Source organism: Camelina sativa, chromosome 17, assembly GCF_000633955.1.
Source record: "Camelina sativa cultivar DH55 chromosome 17, Cs, whole genome shotgun sequence".
NCBI lineage: Eukaryota > Viridiplantae > Streptophyta > Magnoliopsida > Brassicales > Brassicaceae > Camelina > Camelina sativa.
Genome location: NC_025701.1, coordinates 12,650,520 through 12,676,686, shown reverse-complemented (window position 1 = coordinate 12,676,686; position 26,167 = coordinate 12,650,520). Strand labels below are relative to the sequence as shown.

Sequence of the window (26,167 nt, the reverse complement as noted above, 5' to 3'; positions counted from 1 at the left end):
CGCCACCGCCTCCTCCATATGTTTACAAGTCTCCTCCTTATGTCTACAGTTCGCCACCGCCTCCTCCATATGTTTACAAGTCTCCACCTCCATATGTCTATAGCTCTCCACCACCTTATGTCTATAGCTCTCCTCCATATGTATACAAGCCTCCTCCTTATGTCTATAGCTCTCCGCCACCTCCAAGTTATAGCTATAGCTCTCCCCCTCCACCGATATACTAACCATATATATACTTGATGAAGTGAACCTCGAAGGAAGATTGTATTTAATAAGTGAACTCACAGTTTAAAAGGCTTTTTCTTTCGAGACTTCAATATATAAGAAATGTACTGAAATATTTATGTGCTATGGGTTGCTTGCTTTTGATGTTGTTTTCCCTTCTAAAAGATCAATGTTTTGTCTTCCATTTATAACTAATAAATTTAATATTTTAAATAATAATTGGGTATATATATTCGTCCACATTTCTTCATCAGGATGTGCAGTAGAACATATGAAAAAATCAAGTTTTGATAGCAGTTCGGAGCTATGAAAAAATCAAGTTTTGAAAAAATCAAGTTTTGTATCTGAAAACTTTGAAATTAACGTAGCAGCTCAACCTTTTTTGATAGCAGTTCGGAGCATAAGTTTTTTTTTTTTGACATTAAAAAAAAAAATCCTCCTTCCGACATCTATCAAAAATAAAAAGTTATTATATAAAGCTACAAATAATTTAAAGAAAACATCCTACTATATTAATTGAGAAGTACAAATATGAAACTAACCTTAAGATGTGTAAAAAATTACATTCAATTGCCATTAGAAAAAATTAATTAAGCTTAATTAACTAATTTAAATAAATATAATTAAAATAAAAATAAAAAAATACTCACATATCAAATATTAAAAAATCTAAAAAAATCTAAAAAAAATATTTTCTCTCTCTAATAAAATATGGACGAAATTACTAATTATTTTTAAAAATATATATATATAAACCAATCAGAATTTTAAAAGCTAAGATTTTATATCCAAGTATACAACACAATTATTTTTAATAACTAAATTCGAAGATTTTGTTAAGATTTCAAATTATGATTCTCATATCATCTTTATTTTATTTTATTTACAAATTGTTTAGAACTTTCATATAATACTTATAATTAATAAAATGCATATTTTTCTGCATATGTTGTGATTTGAATTTTTTAAAACAAAAATATATTATTCAATGTATGAAAATGTGTGTTTTAATTTCCACATTGGCGGGTTGGTAAAACTAAATTTATATAGTTGATAAATTAATAATTTTTATTTACTCACAATTATAATATTAAAATTACTATTTTATATTTCACAAAATATGATGCAAATACAACAAATAAACAATATAAAACTGTAATAATACGTCAAAATAAAATACTATAATATTCTAAAATAATTAGTATTCAAATAGACTAATAGATTTAAATAATAATTAAAAATAAATAATAATAGATTATATTATAAATTTTTAAAAAAATGTTGACCCGTGTTTAAAGCACGAGGTATATCCTAGTATATTGTAAACGTCGATACAACGGTTGATCGATTCATATCAACAAGAATAGAATTTATCAAAAAAATCAACAAGAACAGAAAGCGAAGGGCACAAAAGACTTCCAATTATATACATACAAGTCTGGAGGAACTAGCCTTGTTCACATTAATTTGATAATATTCGACAACATTTATATAGAGAGTATGTCTTTTGTGCGCTTGTCTTCAAGACCGGGCACCACAAGTCACCAGTTTTATGAATCAAAAATCTAACACAAAATGTTTAGGAGGAAATGATAAACTCATAAAAGTTAAAGGTGTGCATAGGCTGAATATTCGATTATTTATTTAGGCTTTTGGCAGTTGAAAGTCCCAAGGCCAACTAATTATTGGCCCTCGTGCTCACCGGACCGTCCAGCAGCAACTCCTCATTTACTTTTGCAGAATAGTTAAAGCTTTTTCATTGTTGAAGTACTGTTTGTAGAGAACTATAGATACAACAAATGAACCAAAGTACATGGCATTAAGAAAACAAAACAAAATGTATTGAGTATGTAGTTCTTATTAGTGTGAAAACTTAAGTTATATAAAGAACCGGGACATTAGCATTTGCCAACAATGGACTATATTAAGGATGGCCGAAGCCGATAACACTATGTTTGTGGCCGTAGATGGTGTAAAATGTTAACTGATACTAGTTTCATAGATGAATTGTGTGACAAAACATACTACATCTTTATTACACACAACACAACACACATAACTTCGGTCTAATTCTGATAAAAAGGGTTATTTTGCTTTCCTAGGAGCTCAACCATTATGCTGAGTAGCGTTTCGGAAGTGCATGTGCCATGTAGAACGTACTCTTCTAGAGTTCCAAATTGTTATGGTGTACTAGAAAACAAAATGTTGTTTTTTGCACACAAAAAAAAAAAAATTGTATGAAATCATTAGTTCCAAATTAGTAGTATTATTTTTCAAATCACCCTAAAATTTTTAAAGCTCGTATATGATCATGGCGATGTTTATGTTTAATGATATCATAAGCTCTACTTTTAATGCAAGCGTGGTTATATAAATTCAGAAACTTTCGTTATTCTCTTTTTCTTTTCTTTTTGTGTTTCCTTAAACTCGTTTTTAAGTCTCCATCTCTAAAAAGAAAGACATCAACACTCTTTCTCTTTATTGCAGCAGCAGAAACAGAACCCCCTTAAGTTCTTCAATAAAGCTTTTGGTAATATGATAACTGTTGAAGATTTTTTTAGAGAAAAGTGGCACAGAATCTGAAAATTCTGACACTTGTTTGTTACCACGAATAATGATTCTCTTTTCTTTAATCTTTTCTCTGAACTGAGTTCGTACTTAAAGTATGGTCCTTTATCTTCCGTTGACTGGTTTCTATCTACTCCTTTTTTCTCAACTTTCTCTGATCTGCTCGTGTGTTCACTTCAGTTCCCTCACTTCTTGTGTAGAAAAAGATGTGTTACGTTTGATAAAAATTGGAGCTTTACTGAATTAGAAGAAGACATGGACATGAGTGACAAAGACGAGTTTGCTGCCAAGAAGAGGGATTTGGATTGGAGAATCTCTGACTCTAATAACCCAATAGTTTCGTACCCTCCGGAGAATCCAATGTCGGCTCCTTCTCAGATGATGGATGAATCATTCAGGCAAAATCTTTGGCATGATTGTGGTTTCAATGTCCAGACAGATGCAGGCACTTCTTTTAGGGGTAATGTTGATAGACCTCTTGAAATGGGTGGTTGGAACATGGCTCAGTTCCCTGCAGATTCAGGATTCATAGAGCGTGCTGCAAAGTTTTCGTTTTTCGGGTGTGGGAGTTTTGGTGAAATGATGATGAACCAACATTCGAATGGCCTGTTTGTTCAAGATATGGAGAAGAATCAAATTGGGGTTGCCACTGGTTCCAAACTAGTTGATGGACCTGTTAAGGTAGTGAAAGAGAATGGATCGAGTGATGTTTCAGAGGATTCTCAATCTAGTGGAGGTAATAATGGTCATGATGATGCTAAATGTATGGAAATATCTTCCAAGGTGTTTAACGCAAAGAAGAGGAAAAGGACTGTGAAGGTCAGGATTTTGCATTTTGCAATGCTCATTTTGTGTTTTTGTTTTTGTCTTTTTGGCCTTACACTGATTATGTTTCTGTTGGTAGGATTCTGAACAAGAAGATAAAAAGGAGAAGGATGAGCAAAGTCCAAATTCAAATGCTAACAAGACAAACAGTGGCAAACAAGCTTCTGATCCTTTAAAGGATGGGTATATTCACATGAGGGCTAGAAGAGGCCAGGCTACAAATAGTCACAGTCTTGCAGAAAGGGTAGGAGTTATACTAAATAGAAGAAAATCTGTTCTGTTGTTGTTTAGGTGTGGTATACAATTTGATTAAATTTCTGATTATAGGTTAGGAGGGAAAAGATCAGTGAAAGGATGAAGTTCCTGCAAGATCTTGTACCGGGTTGTGACAAGGCAAGTCCTTTTCTTATTATTTGTTGATGTCTACCATGTATAAATAAGAAAGCTAGACATAGAAGAAATGAGGCATTTAATTTGTTGTGTAGGTGACTGGGAAGGCTGTTATGTTAGACGAAATCATTAACTATGTGCAATCACTTCAATGCCAGATCGAGGTTTATCTTTGTTTACTCTTGGAATGTCCCATTTTCATAGTTTTTGTTCTTGAGTTGAGACATCAGTTTGCAGTACTATCTCTTGTATATTGCTTTTTCATATCAATCTCACTTTGTGTTAGTTACTTCTTCCATGTATTTCAGTTTTTATCAATGAAGCTTTCGGCTGTGAATCCTGTGCTCGATTTTAACCTCGAAAGCCTCCTTGCAAAAGATGTAAGATATTTTGGGAACCAACTTATATCTTATCTATCGTTTGTAGCAGTGTGCTTTCATATAATGTTCATTTCTTTTTCCCCTGCAGTCCCTTCATGTACCTGCCCCAACATTTCCCCAAGACATGTCGATGCTCTATCCTCCACTATCACATCTCTCTCAAAAAGGATTCATGCAACCAAACCTTTCCTCACTGTCTACATTGAATGGAGGATTAAAGCGGCAGGTATATAGATATTTGGCTGTGCATTCTACCCCCACAATAAACATATCTTTACAGAATCATTTCTTTCTCTTGCATTCATCTGATTATGTTAGTGAGTTTTTAAACAGGACACACATGGATACGAAAGTGATCAGCACAATGTTGTCCACATGAACCATGAAACTAGTACTGCACCTGATCATGAAAAAAACACAACAGGTGAAAGTGAAATCTGGATCCTTTCTTATCTGTGTTAACCGAATACTTAAACATCGCTAAAGCTATATTCATGCTTTATCCCACCTTACAGCTAACACGGAGGTGGAGCCCTAGGTGTTTCTTCTTCTTCACTTTCAACTCAGCTTTAGCTGCTGTGATAGCATGACAATTTTATTAACTTTGAACAGAAGAGTGAAAACGAAACAGATCGAGAAGGAAGCAGATCTTGTCTTTGTAATCCTGTCAGCTCCGAAAGAAAAGAGTCGAGAGTGAGAATCAACAACGCTGTGTAATTGACTAGCCACTGTCTGCTTCTTTTGTAGTTATTATTGTTTGCTTCTTTTGTGTGTACATATAAATCCATGTAGGGAAGAGAAATGTTGATGAATGTTAGCAACATGACTACAATCTTCAAAAATATCAAGATTTGCTATGTACTTCAGCCATTTTTTCATACAACATGATTGTAAAGACCACGATCAATCGGAATTAGCTCCACTTGGCAATCAAACCAAATCTTCCCAACACCATGATTGTACCCCAATTTGATGAAAGACTGAAACAGGGAAGCTAAATGTACCTGTGCAATAAAAATGAAACGAAGCTCTCTACTTATCTTTTTTTTGTATTTTCTAATCTACAAGTTATTTATATTACAAAAGAGGTTTTTAGAAGTTTTTAAAAAATGACAAAAGAAACAAATGACTAACTTCTCTCTTCATCTCTCGAGTCCTGTCCTCCACACTAAAAGCTGAAACAACAAATATTTACACACTAATTTCAATCCACTCATCTGTTCTCCTTAACGTGTTTCCACCGATCCACTCTACGCAAAGCCCTTAGAAACACGACTTTACAGGATCCTTTATTCTTCTTCTTCTTCTTCAGACAGCTCAAAACTGACATGAAGTCCCCAGCCTCTGCCTCTGCTTCTGTCCTAAAGTTATCGACTTGCGCTTCTCAATTGCTGGATAAAGCAGCTCTTGATACTTCTCCAGGAACATCGTCCATTCCTCTTCACTCATATCTGCCAGCTTCACAAAGCTAGTGCTTGACGGGATCTGTTCGTCTGCACTCCTATGCGCAGATGATGCATATGCACTCTCCACTCTTGCTCCTGGGTGTTTCTGATACTTCTGGCTCTTCTCACCAAGAAGAGTGCTTTTGAGAGACATTGAAAGCTTGGTAATCGTCTGCATTTTCTCTAGATCAGCTCTGTCATTCTCTTCCTCCTCTTTGTCTTCTTCTTCTTCATCCTCTGTTGTTTCTTCCACCTTTGACAACTGACTACGAGCATTTCCAAAAGTGAGTCCGAGTGGGAATGCTAGTTTTTTCGTACAATCAGTTGCTTCCTCACAATCTATATCGAACTGGAATTCAACATCACTTCCCAAGTCTGATCTTGGGGACTCAGCTTCCTTCTCTCCTATCAAACTCATAGCCTCAAGACAAACCACTTCAATCTCACTCGGCTCCTCGTCTCCAGGACGAACCTCTCTTGTCATCATCTCGCCAATTTCAGCCAAACATAGGCCATTAGCAGCAGCTTCCTTGAGAAAAATTGTGCAAAGAACTAGAACACGGAGACTAGCCTCTCGTACCATTGGAAGTTCCCTTCGCAGCATCTCACAATCTCCAAAAGGATCCAGGTTTGCTATGTACTTCAGCTCATCTTCAGAGAATGGGATCGATGCCTGTGGCCAATGAATCCACTCAAAGTAAGGGTCCTCTAGAGTTTCAGGCAAACTAAGACCATGATCGATTGGAACTAGCTCCACCTGGCCAAACATTCCATCACCATCCAGTTTCTTAACCAGAAGGTTCCCTGAGTGCCTGTCTGTGTTTAAGATTCTGATGTCAAGAATCCCTATACGGTGTACAGCTGAAACTGGGAAATTTGATGTTCCGTGCTCGCTAGCATCATAATCATGAGGTATAAACTGCTGCAAGGAAGCAATCTTGCTTACCACCATTTTCTCCATAGGCTTGCTTGCCTTCACTCCACCGTTGACGTTAAAGATAGAGTGAGTAATCTTCACAAGAGCAGTGGGAGGAACATTTGCAAAATGCTCCTTGTCGAGGAGATAAGCTGCAACTTCTCTGTAGCCTGTTTCCCCAACCCGCACTGAACGCTTCAACCCAGGTTGTCCAAGCGCCTTACCAACGAAACCTTTCGGGTTATTAGGAGCAAATGGCTCCTCATCAGTTGGTTTAACAATTGCAACACTCTCTCCGCGGCTGTTCTTAAAGTAATAGGCCCCTCCAAGCCCACTATGAACAGCAACTGGATCAATACCCCTCGTCACTGCTTTTGTAATATCCTTTGCCATTTGCTTCACAAAAGAGAAAGAAACAGAGTTCCCAAGAATCTCAATAGGACTGCTCTCATCTCTACGCTGCTGAAGGTCATCCTTCATTGGAGAAAGGCATGGAGTAGATGAACTCCTATGAAAATGGTTCCGAGTTAAAAGGAGAGGAGAATCACGTCTAACAGCAGTAAGATCATTGTTAAGCACCAAATCCCCAAAGGTCAACGAGCTTTCCTCGGTTGGGAAATTCAGAGCAACCTGCAACTTCCTTTTCACAGTGTGCGCATTATCACTACGATCCAACTCCAAACCCAGTACACAACCAGTCTCTGTTTGAACAAAAACCCGCCTACGACCCACAGGTGACTTCAATCCAACCTTGTTAAATTCACGAAATTCCCCGGTCAAGGGGCTCTTTACAAGTCCCACTGCCATTTGCGTCTGAACAGGACTATCAAGCTTACGTGACATGAGTGTTGAGATCCAAGTCAGTTAAAAAAAATCACAGCCTTTGCGACTAAACTGGCTGCACAAAACAGTTTCTTCCCACCTTCAGGACAGGTGACTCAATCCAAGACCACCGGATATAAAAAAAATGGAAGAACTCTTTAAGCAGCACAAATGACCATCAAAACGAACCAATCCTCAAACTCAATAATGAATCAGGCTTCACGACGTGCTTCCATAGTATAAAACCTAGATGACAGGTATATAACAATCTGCAAGAGAGAAGAATAGAATCGAACATGAGTAAGAACTAACACAGATCCCTAAAAAAAACTAATAGCAACAGACGCATTTGGTGTATCTGTTGCAAATGAAGCATATTAGAGAAACCGTGTAGTGAATATAATCAAAGCCGTGTGGTTCAAGAACATAATACCATAACCGGAGATATCATACTTCTGAGATTAATGCACTTAGTTGAAATCAACAACATTGCTAACTTAGACGAAGAAGTCAGCTCGTATATGAGATTTAAAGCTGAAATCAAATAAGGAAACAAACAACCAAATCTAAAAACATCCTCGAGACTCCATTGTTTCTCAAAAGAGAACAATAAAAACCTACAGAAACATGAAAAAGGAAGAGAGAAGAAGGACTCACCAGACTCGACGACGGTATGAACAATGACGCGCCGGCGAGAGGAAAATAATAACCGATATCAGATCAATGAGCTATAAAGAAGAAACGACGAACAACGGAGACGAGNAGCTTACGTGACATGAGTGTTGAGATCCAAGTCAGTTAAAAAAAATCACAGCCTTTGCGACTAAACTGGCTGCACAAAACAGTTTCTTCCCACCTTCAGGACAGGTGACTCAATCCAAGACCACCGGATATAAAAAAAATGGAAGAACTCTTTAAGCAGCACAAATGACCATCAAAACGAACCAATCCTCAAACTCAATAATGAATCAGGCTTCACGACGTGCTTCCATAGTATAAAACCTAGATGACAGGTATATAACAATCTGCAAGAGAGAAGAATAGAATCGAACATGAGTAAGAACTAACACAGATCCCTAAAAAAAACTAATAGCAACAGACGCATTTGGTGTATCTGTTGCAAATGAAGCATATTAGAGAAACCGTGTAGTGAATATAATCAAAGCCGTGTGGTTCAAGAACATAATACCATAACCGGAGATATCATACTTCTGAGATTAATGCACTTAGTTGAAATCAACAACATTGCTAACTTAGACGAAGAAGTCAGCTCGTATATGAGATTTAAAGCTGAAATCAAATAAGGAAACAAACAACCAAATCTAAAAACATCCTCGAGACTCCATTGTTTCTCAAAAGAGAACAATAAAAACCTACAGAAACATGAAAAAGGAAGAGAGAAGAAGGACTCACCAGACTCGACGACGGTATGAACAATGACGCGCCGGCGAGAGGAAAATAATAACCGATATCAGATCAATGAGCTATAAAGAAGAAACGACGAACAACGGAGACGAGTAATCCAGTAATCAACTCGTTAACGAGTCGACTCAGATAGGTCTCTCTCGCTTTGAATAAGAAGAAGAAAGCTGTTTTTTTTTTTTCTCTCGTCCTATCTCTTTTGTCTCTCACCACTTACTCAGACCATTTTAACCTCTTTCCCCACCGCTTAACCCGAGTGGTTGGTTAAACAACTAACCATGGTTAAATAAAATCAAGCTAAGTAATAAAAATAAAGAAATAAAAAGGATTTGGGCTCTCTCTTTCTCTCTTGGTTCGCAATTTTAAGGAAGGGTCTAGAACGGAAGATCACAACCGTTGGTTTACAGGATTTAATGTTGGCGAGATGTGAGACGTACGATTAGAGGCACCGGCTTTTATTTTTAGGGAGAGTAGAATGATGACGTGGACATTAAAAAGGGGATTAGAGCTTTGACGTGGCTGTGTTTTTTGGTCAAACGAAAACATCTCAATCACCAAAATTTTAGGATTAAAGAGCAAGACTAGTAATTATTATTTCGAATTTACCAAAACTGCCATTACTTGATAAGATATACCAGTTATGTTCCCAAATTTGGAAATTATCATACAAGTGTGTTGTGTGTGTCATTGATGATGCCGACATTGCAAATTGAGTGACGTATTCTCCAAGTGATTTTGACATATCTAGAACAAATTCGAAAATTGTTTAAAGCAAGATCATCGTTAAAATTATCTTCACTTGTAAATTTTTTTTGGTAATACAATTATCTCATGTTTCCATAATTTATAAAAAAATTCGAAGACTTTAATAAAATCATCAAAAATGAATAAGTGAGTTTGAAATTTGAATAAACTTTTAAAAATTTTAAATGTTATGTAGAATATGTTATTATTAGATCAAGATTTTGTTAAACTCTGCTAAAGTTTACTTCTATAGTTAAAACCTAGATGACAGGTATATAACAATCTGCAAAGAGAGGAATAGAATCAAACATGACTATATAACAATAATTACTAGAGAATACTCTATAGTTTTGTTGATTAGTTTCCTAAAATCTTGTAAAATGTTCCAAACAATCCCTATTTTTGTGATATTTTCATGATTTTATTTTGTAAAGACAATGTATAAAATCACGAACCAGTAACATAATTATTTAATTCATTAACAATCCTAGATTTTTTTTGTTTTAATTGAATAACACAAAACTTTTAATGACTTTATAAAAATCTGAATCCAATAACCAAATTAGTTAAGATTTTAAATGACTTTTTACAAATCAGAAACTAATAACACTAAACTAGCATAATGTAATAAAATTTTGATCTAATAACAACATATACTACATAATTATCTAACATCATTAGACTAGACAATTACAAATTTATTAGTTATATTATATATATAAGCATTGAAAAGAGACTTTACATTTGGTCTCCGTATTTTTATATACGATTCAGAACGTTTTTACGACTTACTTCATACAATTTTACTTCGTGATTGACAATTTTGTATTCAGTATAAACTAAAAGAGTTACATATATGGGTTAACTGAAAAATGTATTTGACAAGTGGTTAGGCTAGGCTCGACATTTTTTCATGTATTTAAACCTTGTTTTTCCCATGGTGTTGAAAAGGATATGTTATATGTTAAATTGTCTATATAAGGTTTTATAGTTTATCGCAGAAACAAGAAAAAGGTTTAGGGGGTTATTGGTTTGGGATTTAAGGAGAATTTTAATGACTTTAAAAGTTATGTAAAATATGTTGTTATTCAATCAAGATTTTTCAAGACTCTTTTAAAATTTTGTGTTATTAGTTGTGGATTTGTAAAAAGTTATCCAAAATCTTCATAAATCTAGTGTTATTGGATTAAGAGTTTGATCAAGTCATTAAAAGTTTTATGTTATTCAAACAAAACAAAAGAATCGTGGATTGTTGATGAATTCAACTATTATGTTATTGGTTTAGGATTCTATATTATTTTCTTCATAAAAAAAGTCATGTAAACACTGGCATCAAATAGAGAGATTGTGAGAATCATAGTCCATGACTTTTTGGGAAGCAGATAAGAAGATCCACGTTTGCAAATTCCCAATCATCTTCTATCATATCTCCACCCATCTCAATCAAACTCATATACCCAGCAAAAAAAATAGACAGAGTTACGTTTCACAACTCCGGTCACCAGAAAAATCTCCTACCATGTGCATGTGAAATAGAGAGAGGATCATGTGTAATAGAGAGCGGAGACGAGAAGAGAGCAATGAACAAAATACACAAAACAAAAACTTCTGAAATAGAGAGTGGAACATGTGCATCCTCATGAGATAGAGAGGTCAATGTATATAATATTCATCTCTCTCTATATCTCTTTCTTCTGTGTGTGTGTGCAAGTTTGTTTACGTCACGCCGATCATGATATCTCCCTTTTTTATATCATCACTTACGTAAGAAGAAGTGGGAAACAGAGCAAAACCTCCCACCATCTCTTCCTCCCAATCTCTTTCTCTCTTTGTCTTTATTTATTTTTTACTTTTATTTTTTGACAAAAGAGTTGATTAATCAAGAGAATATTGTGCAATATATTTTGAGAAAGTTTGCAAGATTTTATAAAAGATTTTACAAGATTAGGAAAAATAAATCTGTCAGATTTTAAAGAACTTCCAAACAATCTCTTAAAATCCTTCATTTTAAAGTCATTAAAATTCTCCTTAAATCTCAAACCAATACCACCCCCTTAAAGAGATACGAATAGCTTATTGTTAAAAAATTATAGAGATCCCATTTATAAAAGAGCGTGTAGATCGCTCATATGTTGTAGAGTGAACCTTGATTAATTATTTACGAAAATCTATGTTGTTTCGTCGTTACTCACTTATTATAGGTAAATTACTTCTAGAAAAAACTATTTGATGTGCGTAGTTTCATAGCTTTATTTTGCTATATATATAAAAAGAAAAGAGTAAAACTTACAACATCATATGATATCACTAAAATACTAGTGATTGATTTGTGGGGGGTTTGCATGCATCCTGAAAACGTGATTCCTTTTGACAAAAGAATCCTTAAAAAACAAAACTGATTGGCACAAAAATGATGAAAGATTACTATTGTCGAACGTCTCTTACCACCTTGGGATATATTGTATCGAAGTTTCATTGTAGTTTTAGTGAGCTATATAATAAATAAATCTGCAAATTAAGATTCTCCTAGGAATAAATAGTATATAATTTCTGATAAATTAATCAAATCAAATATCCGCTTAGTAAAATGTCGTTTTCTCTCACTCATTCAAAACAAGTTTATACACCCAATTCATTAATTTTAAATATATAAATCCTTTTATGATTAAACATATATTTATATTTATATTATATATATAAGAATTATCCCGATATTAGACCACCACCATCATGTTTAGGCACGATGTAGTAGCGGTGTATTGAGTGGTCAGCGGCCTTGATAGATATTTTCCGACATAAGCAAATCCATCCAATGTTTGTTTATTCGTCTGCAGGCGTATTGATATATTATTTTGAAATTTGGAATCTGCCTTTGTTTTCATATCATTTATACTTTGGAATCTGCCTTGAAAATTCGTGCTTACACAGAAGCTTAGCTAGTGGTTTCCCATAATTTATATTTTTTTGCCCGTTAAATTTTCTTTACTCCAAAGTGATATATGTATCATTTTGGTAATTAATACTCTCTCCGTTTCAAAATATAAGATATTTTAGAAAAGTTTTATGTTTCATAATATAAGATGTTTTCAAGTTTCTATGTAACTTTTAGATTAATTTAATATTTTATATTATGCAGTATTGTTTCTGATTGGTTGAATATATTAAAAGTAAAGTCTTCTTAATCTGCGTGCTTGGGTTAAAACATCCTATATTTTGAAACAGAGGGAGTATATAAGTTGGAAAAAAAAATTCCATCGTTTTTTTTTAAATTCGTTTGAGAATATCACTGCATAGCAACATCAGTGTCAAAATATATCTATATTTTGCAAAGATTAGTTTTAATATATCAGTTCAGTTCTAACAAATTTTACGTGAACTTTTGAATAGTACCTACTTCATATTAATTCAATCATATTTTATGGATATCAAAGTAAATGTAATAGTTTTTTCTCATAAGTAAATGTAATCGTAAATCAAAAAGAAAATATATGGTCCTATACAACCTAAGCAATCCTACTTAAAGTAAAAGTTTTACACACAGCACACTAATCTAATAATTAAACGAGTGAAGTGTTGAAGATGTATGCCACAATGAAAATTAGCGTACGAGATGGTATGTTTTAAAATTACGGCCATAATATTTAATAATGTATTTTAGGATTGTCATATGATCAAGGCCGGCTCAATAAAACTCAAAATATTAAGTGACCGTGTTCAATCTAATATAATATAGTCATATAGACTCCATTATTTGTATGTAACCATTATTTAATTTGTATGTAAATATTTTAAACGAAAAATACTTCAAACTAGGTGTGTGTTTGTTATGGATTATATGATAATACGCGTGTGAGCACCTTCCGTAAAACAGGCACTAGGCCTGCATGTAATATTAAAATGTACATAGTATACTTAAAAACTATTCTTGCAGGAAAAAAAAGTTATATATAAAGTAAGAATATTATAGGATGGGAGTCAATATGTTGCTCAGTTCTGAAAGCAGATGACGCTGCATTATATTTCTGTAGACGATTCAATCTTTGTGAAATTTGGGATTATATATATACGAATATATTTCGAAGGAGACTGAGAAATATATTGAAAACTAGTGATCTAAAACAACATTTTACTTTTAGTATCAATGACTAAATGAAGATTAAGAAAATAAAACTATTAGAAATATGAACAAAAATGTCACATATTAGCACTTTTAGAATCGATATAATATGTAGTGTTTTAGAAGAAAAAGGAAAAAAAAAAACAATAATAAATTTATTTCGCGAAGGGAAGAAGACAAGAGCAAAAATAAAAAAAGAATGGTCGTGCAGGCGACTCTATCCAGTGGACTGGCGAACGTGAAGGTGAATCAGTGGTTGGTTGGAAGCTATACGACGATCCTATCCCCTCACGTGTCATCATACATCTCGTACTCATCAAAGTATAATTCTGCATACTCTCTTTTTCTTTAATCACAAAACTATTTGAAGTACCAAGTACAAGATATTATATTTAATGTACCAAGGAAAAAATATCATATTAATACCATTTAACAAAAAAAAAAAGAAGAAGAATACATAGTATTACTCAAACTTTTGAGTTTATAATTAATGAAATACTCCCTCCGTTTCAATATATAAGATGTTTTGAGTAAAACACGCAATTTAAGAAATGACCACTTTAAAAAAGTTTGAAAACATAATCTAAAAATAAAGTATTATATAAAGTATTAAACTAATCTAAAAATTACATAGAAATTTGAAAACATCCTATATTATGAAACAAAAAAACTTCTTTAAACATCCTATATTATGAAACGGAGGGAGTACTAGGTAATAACCCGTACTATATGCGGTATAAAATAATTATTAAATAGTTTTAATGTAATTTTTATTTACAAAATCTATAATATTTATTAGTAATTGGAATCTAAAATTCGATTATGTAGTATATATATATATATTTAAAAATATATAAAAAATTATATAATAATTAAAATTTAACCCGTGAGAATTATTATAATATTAATCTTATATTATCATATCATATGAACAAAGAGTTCTTAAATTTTATAAAAAATGTAATTAAAAGATATAATTAAGTTAAAAAGAGAATATAAAAATTTATTTCTGCGTGTTAATTATATTTTTGGAAAACTGATGTAAATATTTTTAAAAACTAATGACAAATAAAGGAAACTAGGTTCGGACCCGCACATACGTGCAGGGTTATTTTTGCATAGTTTTTTAAAAAGTTAGAAAACTTTCATATAAACCTCTACTCAGACTTGCATAAATGATCTATAAAAAAAATTGCATAAATGATCTATAAAAAAAAAATTAAGATATAATTTAGATACGTGATATTAGGTGTATATTATTCTAAATGTAATCCAAACATTTCCAATTGTTTGTTTAAGGATGATAGATCAAATTTGGATTCAGTTTCAGTTTCATTTATTTCACGTATTTAACCTAGATGTATATATTTTAGAATGAGATACTCGTCTTGTTCTGTATACGTCATGCTAAATATATTAAAATTGAATTTACCTGAAACCGTCTTGTTAAAACCATTAAATGTTGTTACTACTGAGATACTCGTCTTGTTCTGTATATGAGATACTCGTCTTGTTTTGTATTTAACTATAACCAATAGTTAATAAACCTTAATCGTACCCGTGTTCATGTCTACTTGTCTATACCCATCCCGTTGCATATCATAGAATTTCCAGATGACCTAAATATAATTTTCAAGCGATCAAACCCGTCTAATATGTCTGATTTCAACATTTAATAATTTTTTACCTGAAAAAACTCATTCATCGTAATTCACATGAGTAAATAGTATGTCCGCATATGTTCTGCTTGAATTCTTATTCCCAAATTCTCGTCCCATATTTTTCCATACATGAATATATCCACACAAAATTCTCATAACATGATTATTATATAACTAATTTGAACGATTTCCTAAAGTATAATAAATCTGTTGTTTAATCTTCTTCTTAATATGTAAATTGGGTCCTTTTGGCAGCATGAATATTCAATATGATTTTTTTTAACCCTTAAGTGTATTCCCCAATTAATAGTATAGATTTCCTTCAATTATTAAATGATATATTCCTTAGTTATACTAATAACAATTTAATATAAATCCTCTATATATTTAATGATCTTCGATTATTTCACCATTAAAGCTTCACAAAGTTATTAAAAAGTTAACATTATTTATATTTTTGAAGATATGATTTTAAATATATATTTTTACATCTCATAATATAGTTATATTATTATATTGCTATACATAATAAAACTAATTTAATTTCGAAAATATGTAAAGAATAATATTTATTAATTTTTGAATAATATTTACTAATTTATAGGAACAAAATAATGTGTATATAAATAAATTGAATATATTTATTTATATCATTGGCAGTTGACAAAAGAAATATATATAACAGTGGCAGTTTTATGTAATTTTATGGAATACTAAGGGTGAACAATAAATTGGTTACGAAACTCTCTGGCGACGACACGTCAGCTTTTCTCCAAAATGTTTCTCTTTTAATATACAAGTAAAACCTCTATAAATTAATAAGGTCGGGACCATGAAATTTTATTAATTTATAGAGGTTTTAATTTATCGATAAATTAATATTTTATTAATTTATGAATAGATTTTTTCATTTTCATATTGAAAATTTTTATTACAAAATAAGATACTTTTATTATCATTCACATCTTGGTTATTATAATAGGATGAATATCAAATTTTTAATAGATTATCTAGGTAAAAATAAGAATTGTTAGAGGTTTAGAGTTTAGAAAAAATTGTTACTACTATCCTTCATGGTAATGATGAAGTCGCAGAAGATATTGCGGTGCTTTGAAAACCAATTATTAAGGAAAAAATTATTGCATCCATGACTCTTCACAATTTATGGATTTGAGAATACAACAATGAAAAAATTAGAGATTTTACAAAAAAAATCTCAAATTCAAGAATAGACAAACAACAATAGAGTCATATTTTATTAAAGTTTCTTAGATATATATATATATATATATATCACATTATTATTAATTTATAATATTGATGGGACCATATTTTTACATAGGATTTCCAAAAAAAATATTATCTTATTATTTTATCGAAATGTGTCATTTTTTACATCGGCCCAACTTGGGACCGGAAGAATTTATTAATTTATAGCGAGTATTAATTTAAAGAGTATTAATTTATAGAGGTTCTACTGTATAGGGGATAGTGTCTGGAACTATGTGAATACGATACATCAGTATTTTGTGTGAAAATGCTTCTCTTTTAATATATAAGGGATGGTGTTTGTCCAAAAAAAAAAAAAATTAATGAAATATGGTTAGGGACTTACGGATGCAATGGTAGTTGAATTTATAAGCCGTTGGTTGTGGACTCTAATGGTAGATTTTACTATGTATAATTAATAAAATATTACTGTACTTAAACGACATAGCGTTTTGAATAGTCTTCAAATTAAATGCAACAGCAACGGCTACCAGCTCGGATAGTTATCAAAATATTTACATCGTTTTTATATGAGTTTTTTTTTTTTACTTTGCAACATATATGGTTACATGTATTCAATATATTTGGTGATATAAATATTTTCTAATAACATTACATAACTTTGTAAATTTCTGGAAATTTCATATAAGATATAAACCATTAGATACAAACAGAATTTTAATAATCTTAGTTAGTTTTTTTATAACTTTTTTTACAACTGTTTCGTTTTAATATATGTAACATTTTTTTTTTCAAAAAAGAAAATTTGAGACAAATATTACTTAGCCTAGGTTCGAACCATCAAGATTTCGAAGCCATTAATATATGTAACATCTTACATCATAAAACTAAATGACCATCTTATGATACCTCCTCCAAACTCAAACTCATAACTCTGTATTTTTCTGATAAAGAAAACTCATAAACTTGTAATTGTAAATATTAAAATGAAAATCATTTCGGCTAGTTAAACAAAAAAATTATCTCACCTAATTTTCGTAAGTGTGAGTGATGCAATGACGTTGAAAAAAAAAGAGGTGTAATTGACAGTTAGTTATAATAACTTTTGGAATTCAATCAAACTAGTTGTCGTTTTGCAATGATATATGCACTATACATTTTAAATAAAACACATATATAAAAACAAATATGTAAATATAATTGGTAAAATATAACGAAGAAATACTTCTTCTTCTTTTTGGTAAATTACGAATAAAATAAAACTTGACATACCCATATTGTCTTTATTGATTAGGTGTCAGCGATATAATGCAATGTAACGGTACCCCTAGTTTCCTGATGAAACCATGTGGAATAATTTCCATATTGTAGGCCATCTTGCTTTTTATACTTTTGTTCTTTATACATTGTCCTACTCTTTCTTATACAAAACAATATAAAAACGAATAATATTAGAATGAATTGGTTGTATCTTCGTCTGACAAAACTCTCTATGGGCGGGAGTCGGGACTATCCGTTGGCTGTGATCGATCGAACTTCCTCTTGTTTTTTTTTGTTTTTTTAACTTACGCACGCACTAAGCAATAAAAAATTACACATCCAATCAATTGTTTATTTTACAATACGCTCATTGTCCATATTAGAATTTGAATAGTACGTAATACAGTACAACGACAATAGTAATACAAACGTTAGCTAATCAAACAATTTAATTGACCAAAACATATATTTTCCCATAGATTATAATGGCCTTATGGGCCTCAATGCCTCATCATAAGGTGGATTATCCGGTACGGTTACGAGCATGCTCCCTGTTGTTATCTCTTTGATACTCCCTCTGTTTCACGAAGAGTGTCATTTTGACATAATGCACACAAATTAAGAAAATTATCTAAATTTCTATTTTACCCTTTATAAATACACTAAAATTTTTCTCTTTCTAATTAATTAGCTCAAATCATAGGGATAAAAAGGAGAATTTAATCTTTAAAACTGCATTGAAAACATAAAATGACACTCTTTTTGTAACAAAAAAGATGTGTCAAAATGACACTCTTTGTGAAACAGAGGGAGTATTTCATTTCGAAGTCTCACTCTTTTTTCGGAATTGAAGAGGGTAATATTCAATCTTATATGTTCTTAAAGCTTTATCTAAATTTTTTATGAGTTCAGATGAAAATATTGAATAAAATCTACTAACTAGTAAAAGGGCGGCTTTAATTATAGGAACCAGTTAAACAAACTCATTATCGATGCTTCCATGAGTAACGTGTAGTCTAATGGTGTATTTGCTCATACTTTGTTCGTAAAATATCATAATCAAATCCAAAGCCTACTCAATTTCACCAAATAACGTAGCAAGTTTCTTTAAATGCCCGAAGCTTCTTCATATTGATGGCCATTGTTTAGATGCTCATTAATCTCATACAAAGCACCAACCCAAAAGACTTGTCTACAACTAAAACAATTGAGTTGTTTGCGTAGAAAGAAAACTAGTTTTTGTCTTGAGTTAAGAGTTTATGGGGGGTAGAACTTCTTCACCCTTTCCTTTAACAAAACGCCAAAAACTGTTACGAGGTATAATGAACTCAAAATACACCTATGAAGTATAAAACTGAGATTGTGGTTTCGGCCAGAGTCAACGTTGCCATCAACACTCTTTCATAAACTTATAATGAATGCTTAGGAGAATTGAGAGTGCAACGAGATTCATGGAAAGCATAAATTGATTCCATTGTGAATTTCTGATGGGTGAACGGTGAAGCCGAAGTACTAGAGAAGTTAGGAGTTAAAATTATAGACTACTTATCGGTAACAGTAGTTATGTACAAAACAAACCAAAGGACTCTTTGGCCCAAAAAATGTATACTATATGAGACAAGTATATTCCAATGTGTTTTGAAGCTCATTAAAGGACAAAAGACCCTAGTCTTCTTTCCCTCTCTCTCGCCAATTGTCTTGTTTCCTCCAAGATCTAAGATGGCAAATCCTCAACATGATCTACTAATCAAACTTTTTTGGGTTTTACCCTCCATACACTGTTCATCCATTCCACCAACGAACTTTATGTAGCGCATTCACACAAGTGCCGATCACAAACTCATCAACCAGGATGTGCAACGGACGAGGATGATTACAATTGTAATCATGTAGTAATGCAAAGAGTTCTTTAGTTCGAAATTCAAAAACATAAAAATAAAATAATATCATTGCATATTTGACATTGCCACTAAATTTTTGTTTAGGAGGTGATATTATTGATTGTAAATGTTTACCATCTACAAACATTAAGTGAGATTGCGAAATCAGATGGGGTTACATTATCTTTTAACATATACTTTTTAAAGTTCTCAACTCCAAATCTGCTAAATTCAATACAAATTTAGAACATTAATTTGTTTGATAGGACAAAATGATAACATGAATAGTGTTAGGGGCATGATGTTGTGATGAGTTTTGTCTATTAAACTTTTATTTTTCATAGATAAGTTCTTCAAAAAAGTGTTTGGTCACTATGTTAAATGTTCTATGATACTACTATTATTTTGAATTTTTCAATGCTTTTCAACTGTCAATGCAAAACAAGTCATTATTTTTTGTTTAGAGTTTAATATTCCCACTTTCTAGGATTTTGGTTTGCTTTGGCCCAAAAGGTTGGGTTTTTTATTTCCTTCGCTGAAATATGTTTTTTATTGACCGAAAAGGTTGTCGTCACATATGATGATCTAATTAACTTCTAAGGATGTTTAGTGTTTATATATTGTTTAAATAACAAAAAAAAGATTTAATTCATAATACAATATACATATTTCCGGAATCTAAAAAAGTATTACAGTTACAATATAAGATGAGAGATAATAATAATATAGAAAAGGTTCGAACAATAATTCTCCCTAGTTTTCTCACTCTCTCCGTTCCCGAAGATTACATTTTATGGCTCCGTTCTTGATTTTTATTTTATTTTTGGAAAAAGGATTCATGATGTTGATATGATACTGGAAAACTGTTGCGGCGGTGGTACGTCATGGTTAAGCCAAATATAAGAGCATGCATGGGATAAGCCAAACAGATACTATTAGTTAAGGTGTTTATAGATCTTGTGTGTAGAGAATCGATCTTATCTTATTTTCTAACGATTGATAGATCGATGGAGTCTATTCAAGCGGCCTAACAACCAAGGTTGCAATTGTAAACGGGTTCAAGAGTCAGATCCAGACTGTTCCTCCCCATCGCCGATTGATCTTGTCCTTGGTACATACCACTGAAATCACAATCATAAAGCAAATTTAAAATTTTAAAAAATAATATGCATGTATATATTAGTTATATACCATTCCATTCATTGCATGCTTGCTTGTAGTTATTAAGTCATTAACCTTTAATTAATGGCACATAACACAAACCCTAAATATGAAATGCATTCACTATCATCGCCTCATTGACTGCCAACATTATATATGAGAATTTGACATCAAGGTATATATAAAAAAAAAGATAACCAGAAATTAAAGAACTTGAAAAGGTAAAAAAAAAAAAATGAAATACTGCCGTTACCCCATATTTAAGAAAGGAGAAGTCTGATGAGAGATCATGTAAGGGTGTGGGGTTTGAAACTGTTGCGGCGGTGGTACGTCATGGTTTTGGTTCTGCTGCTCCCATTGGTTTTGTTGTGTCCTTAGGATGTTTTCCCTCTCCTTTATCTACCGATTTCATACGCCAAAACATATTATATATACATCATTTTTATTAATTAACTAATTAATTACTTGCATTTATTCAAGGAACTTCTATTTATATTACATTATTTTTGTAATACGATATTTTAAAACAAAACGCAAACTAATTATCAATTAAATCTGCAAATGATAAGCGAATTTTAGCGTCGTACAATGAAATTAGTATAATATTTGTTTCTGCATAACTTGTTCTTAATCAAGTAGTTTCGTTGTACGTTTTCTTACTTCTCAATAAAACTCAAACAGAGCTCCTAGCTAATGTGTGTGGTACATATAGACTATATATGATTATGAGAAGACAGTTCAAAGTTCAAATCTGGGAGACAACCTTAATACTAAACGGACAAAGCCCACCTATACACGCAGCTAGGCTCATGATTATACCAATCAAAAGAAACCATTAATTTAACTTTATTTTTCAAAGAGTTGGTGGTGCCGAAAGTGGAGAGATGGTGGCTTAAGGTAGATTGAAGTGGAGTTCAACAGTGGAATAGTAAATAGTTGTGAAACAGTTAGAAATGCAAAAAACAATGATCACCTGTTTGGTAAGCATGCTGTTTTCGTCCTGTATCTCCTTCTCCTGTCATTTCCACAAAAATTAAACCATTCTTAACTCCTTTCTCTCTATCTATATGTACATGTAAGTCTAGCTAGTAATTCAACACTAATATATTAACCTATGGTATATATATAGAAAACCTTTTGTATTGTACTTATTATAAGATTAAACTCTAACATTACATAAGTCATGCACACACATGCCTTGAGAGATGAAATGGATTTACTGTACCTTTCTATGGAGGTGGTTGAGGGACTCATACATTAGATGATTCTGCATACAAAAATTCCAAAGCATATTCATTCATATATAGGAGACAATTACTATACAACATTTGTCAATAAATACATCCACGCAATCTCAGATCTGCAGATATATATGGTTAGGCATCGACAACATGTGTGTGTGTATGTGCTTAGAAGGGATATATACATACTTTTCTGGAGCGAATGTGCTTAAGAGCAATGTCAAGCTGCTGTTCCAGATTCTGGAGCTCCTTGAGAGTCATTGATTCCAAGTCTTCTCCCAGATAATGCCTGCGATTGATTAGTTCATACCATTCTATCTTCTGTTAATTCTCCAATTAATTTTATTTAGTTTATATATATTAAATTTAAACATATATATATTACGTATACCTTTGGTTCCTCTCCAAAAGCTCAATCTTAGCCTTAAGCCTGCTATGCTCCATTGACCAGTTCGTCTGTGCCTTCACAAATAATTTTCCATACGTAAGCCAATAATTTCAAGTTAAATCGCACGCAAGATCCAACTTATACATAAATTTATTGAAGATCAATTAAACGTACATTAACGTGGGAGTCAGGCGCAGTCAGCTGTCTCTCGGCGTAAGAGTACCTCTCGTAGCGTTCTAGGACCTTCTCCATGCTATCATTAAGCTTAGGGTTAGTTTAGATTCAACCACATCACAAGTTCTTCATATTACATTAATATATATATATATATATAATTTATAGATATAAGTACTACCACCTTTCGCATACTCAAAATATCTTCACAGTTTAGCACAAGAGGCCATTTCTTTCTAGTTAATGTAACGATTTACCCAAAATATAGCATCCAATTGTGTAGAGTTTCCTAAATAATTAGCTATATGCAAACATAGTGTCTATTGAATAGAGTTGATCTCTAGTTTTGTGACTCATCAACCCTAGAAATTTTACTGATAACTACCATTTTTTACATATAATTAAAAATGAACAGTTGAATCTACTAAATTCACACCTCAAGACGTATTGAAGCGCCCTATGCCCAGCTTTGGGTGTCAGATTCTTCAATTATTATTTTTATGTTTATAATTAGACATTTATAAGAACGTCATGTATACCATGGTATATATGTATAAGGTAATAAATAAATAAAAATTTGTGAACTTTCTTTCTAAAATTTAAAGAACAGCTGTTGAAGTTAAGTTTGACCATCAGTACGGAGAAGAATGATCTCTTTTCTATTGATTTTTTGTTTGCTAACTCTCTTTTATATTGATCCCCAGAGGTCAAAGACTCCCTACTTAGATGTCACATCCTTATTTCCAGTTTCTCTATATCTATAAACCATTTGGAAAAGTTTTCTCTATAAAATTTAGACTTTACATATATAATAATTTCGATGGTCCATATACAAAACAGGCTAGAATTAAACATATGTGTGTTCATAAGGATAGCTTTCTTAAAATTAAAGGCAAAATCACGTAGTATAGAACATAAACATCACTTCGTTCTATACCTAAAATACATAATTCTCGATCGACTTGAAGCAAAATGTATAAATATCCAGATTCAAGAAGATACTGATGATTTATTATATATTAATCCATGCTACTATCAGTATTAGTAGATCGTATTCTAGCTAGGGTTCATAAAAAAAGCCCTAAACAAAAATTTATTCTCTTTTGATATTAATAAAATATAAACTAATGGTTTGACTAACACAATTAATTCGTAGATCCAAGTACTCAGATACCAAATCTGTGACAAATTTTCATAAAAGACGACAGATAAGAGGAGACCCAGGAAAAGAACTTGACTAGAGCAAAAACTACTATTTAGGGCAAACAAAGGCACACTAATTAAAAATAAGATTAAAAAACGGAATTATGCAATTACCAAGATTCAGATGAGTACTCGAATAGTTTCCCTTTATGGGAGAAGACAATAAGGGAAACCTCGGCATCACAAAGAACAGAGATCTCCTGAGCTTTCTTCAAAAGACCAGCTCTTCTTTTCGAGAATGTCACTTGTCTATTGATCTTGTTCTCTATCCTCTTCAATTCAACCCTACCCCTTCCCATTTCTCGTGAAAATAAATAAAATTATATATGAAAAATTTCCAAAGACAAGAGAGATAACGACGACGAAGCTTTGATCTAATTAGGAAAGTTTTTCTTCTTTCCTTTATAATGATAATAATGTGAAAGAAAGAGTCCTCCTTTCACTCTTTATTTAAAGAGGAGATAGATATTTTGGAAATAGTGGGTTTAAGCCAAGGAAATAAACCAGAGTTGGTTTCTAGGATGTGTTGTCGACCTCTCATTGGTCTGACTGGACTTCCATTGCCTAGTGTCGAGTCTGTGTTAATCTCGTATACTGTACAACGTACTTATAACCAACAGTGACTGACCACTAATAAAAAAAACAGTAATTGGTTATCAACGCCTCGTGACGTAAAAAAATGGGTTAGGCGCTAGACAAGAGTGAAATATGTACGGAACCACTGAGCTTTCCCAAGTGTCGCCTTCGCTTTGTATTGACGGCGGAGATTTCTCTGTGGATTTCTGAAGTTTAAAAAACTTTTTTTTTTTCGCTGACTTAATTTATAATGGTTATTGATGAGGTAGGATTTTACATAAATAAAGTGGGACAAGACGTAAGTAGTAGTAAAAGTACTTATAGAGATTTAATTGCTCGGCGGTAACAGTGAAGTACATATAGATGTTTCTTCGTAGAGTTGAACTCAGTTTAACAATTGTGTATTCTGTTGAGTCGATAGATTTTCACGTTGGATATAACGAAACTTCAGAAAAAAAAAAGTAATTATAAATTTGGGCAAATTAAGGAAAAATCCAAAATACAAATTAAGGTTTATTGTATTAAATAGCCAAATATATACTCAAAAATGAACATTTGATAATTTGGGTAAAAAAATTAACATTTTCTTTCTTGGCTGGTCTAACACTAAATTCAAAAATCCTGCAAAAGAGTAATTCCAAATTGATTATTTCCTAATAGTCATCATATATATGATTATACCGCATGGTTTGATCAGACTAAATGATAGTAACTTATATAACAGGATTTATTCATTTAGTACGTACTACGTATACGTACGTAGGAATAAAGGATCAGGAATGAGATACGTACTAGAGAATATGTAGAGAGTCTCATTTTGTTTATGTGGAGATAAGAAGCAAGCAACTAAAGCAACTAAAAGTACTACAACATAACATTTAGAGCAAAACTAAAAGAATCTAAAGCTCGTGCCCTTGGCGACAGCATCCGCTGATTCTCCATCATCGACACCTTTCTTTACGTATGCAGTACACGCTCCTTTGTCCATATTAAAATCTATCACATATAAAATAAATAAAAAACAAAAAAAATCTTTCATATATACATATATATATATATATGTTTTGAATAGTTGCAACTTGGATCAATATATATATTTTTCTTTGAAATGAATTTATTTTTTTAGTTTTGTATCTTTTCATTAACATGTATATAAATTTTCCTTTTTTTTTTTCTTGAGAATGAATCTACTAATTAAGCATAAAAATTTAGTTTGGTAAATGACCAACAAACCAAGTGCTAAAAATGTGACTAAAAGAACATTTTGAGTTTATGGCCAAAAAACATTACACATATTTTTTCTTTTGTCATAAAGCGCACAATCTGTTGATACTTAGAGCTTGACTGGTTCTCCCGCTAGCTCCCGCAAACGCTGCGTTTGCGTTTGCGGGCGGTTGCTAGCGTTTGGGGCCAATCACACAAATCGCTTCCAATCGCTCCCAGTCGCTCCCAATCGCTCCCAACCGTTGAATTCCAAAAGCTGGTTCCCGCAAGCGTTTGCGGTTGCGGGCGTTTGCGTTTCAAATTTTTTTTTTTTTT

The 26,167-nt window shown here is 32.2% G+C and overlaps 4 protein-coding genes across 6 annotated transcripts in view; 2 read left to right on the top strand and 2 right to left on the bottom strand.

The window, feature by feature from the left end:
* The window catches only part of LOC104756915 (extensin-2-like), a 2,888-nt gene extending 2,431 nt beyond the window's left edge, over positions 1–457 (top strand). Inside the window, exon 2 of the mRNA XM_019238903.1 lies at positions 3–457. Coding sequence (XP_019094448.1) covers positions 3–224 — 222 coding nt within the window. The 3' untranslated portion in view covers positions 225–457. The remainder of the gene's footprint in view (positions 1–2) is intronic.
* Positions 2,652–5,295, top strand: LOC104756913 (transcription factor bHLH76-like). Its single transcript, XM_010479571.2, has 8 exons — positions 2,652–3,612; positions 3,698–3,862; positions 3,946–4,011; positions 4,104–4,172; positions 4,317–4,388; positions 4,477–4,614; positions 4,722–4,812; positions 4,904–5,295. The coding sequence occupies exons 1-8, from the start codon at positions 3,049–3,051 to the stop codon at positions 4,924–4,926; spliced, it is 1,188 nt and encodes a 395-aa protein (XP_010477873.1). The 5' UTR covers positions 2,652–3,048; the 3' UTR covers positions 4,927–5,295.
* LOC104756914 (phosphatidylinositol 4-kinase gamma 5) lies at positions 5,401–8,333 on the bottom strand. 2 transcript variants are annotated; one of them, XM_010479573.2, is made up of 3 exons: positions 8,229–8,327; positions 8,005–8,105; positions 5,401–7,840 (listed from the first exon to the last, which is right to left on the bottom strand). In XM_010479573.2, the coding sequence occupies exon 3, from the start codon at positions 7,590–7,592 to the stop codon at positions 5,706–5,708; it is 1,887 nt and encodes a 628-aa protein (XP_010477875.1). In that variant the 5' UTR covers positions 7,593–7,840; positions 8,005–8,105; positions 8,229–8,327; the 3' UTR covers positions 5,401–5,705. The 2 variants fall into 2 exon arrangements, with proteins under 2 accessions (XP_010477875.1, XP_010477874.1); XM_010479572.2 differs by lacking the exon at positions 8,005–8,105 and having other exon boundaries at positions 8,229–8,333.
* On the bottom strand, positions 20,563–24,447 carry LOC104756912 (truncated transcription factor CAULIFLOWER A-like). Of its 2 annotated transcripts, none has more exons than XM_010479567.1 (8): positions 24,167–24,447; positions 22,850–22,928; positions 22,679–22,749; positions 22,477–22,576; positions 22,272–22,313; positions 22,020–22,061; positions 21,300–21,445; positions 20,563–21,006 (listed from the first exon to the last, which is right to left on the bottom strand). In XM_010479567.1, the coding sequence occupies exons 1-8, from the start codon at positions 24,349–24,351 to the stop codon at positions 20,913–20,915; spliced, it is 759 nt and encodes a 252-aa protein (XP_010477869.1). In that variant the 5' UTR covers positions 24,352–24,447; the 3' UTR covers positions 20,563–20,912. The 2 variants fall into 2 exon arrangements, with proteins under 2 accessions (XP_010477869.1, XP_010477871.1); XM_010479569.1 differs by having other exon boundaries at positions 22,679–22,743.

Coding starts and splice junctions, on each gene's coding strand:
- LOC104756913 (XM_010479571.2), top strand. CDS start 3,049: ATGGACATGAGTGACAAAGACGAGTTTGCTGCCAAGAAGAGGGATTTG. Junction 3,613..3,697: donor AGAGGAAAAGGACTGTGAAG/GTCAGGATTTTG, acceptor TTCTGTTGGTAG/GATTCTGAACAAGAAGATAA. Junction 4,173..4,316: donor CACTTCAATGCCAGATCGAG/GTTTATCTTTGT, acceptor CATGTATTTCAG/TTTTTATCAATGAAGCTTTC.
- LOC104756914 (XM_010479572.2), bottom strand. CDS start 7,592: ATGTCACGTAAGCTTGATAGTCCTGTTCAGACGCAAATGGCAGTGGGA.
- LOC104756912 (XM_010479567.1), bottom strand. CDS start 24,351: ATGGGAAGGGGTAGGGTTGAATTGAAGAGGATAGAGAACAAGATCAAT. Junction 22,929..24,166: donor GAGTACTCATCTGAATCTTG/GTAATTGCATAA, acceptor GCTTAATGATAG/CATGGAGAAGGTCCTAGAAC. Junction 22,314..22,476: donor AGCACATTCGCTCCAGAAAA/GTATGTATATAT, acceptor TTTTGTATGCAG/AATCATCTAATGTATGAGTC.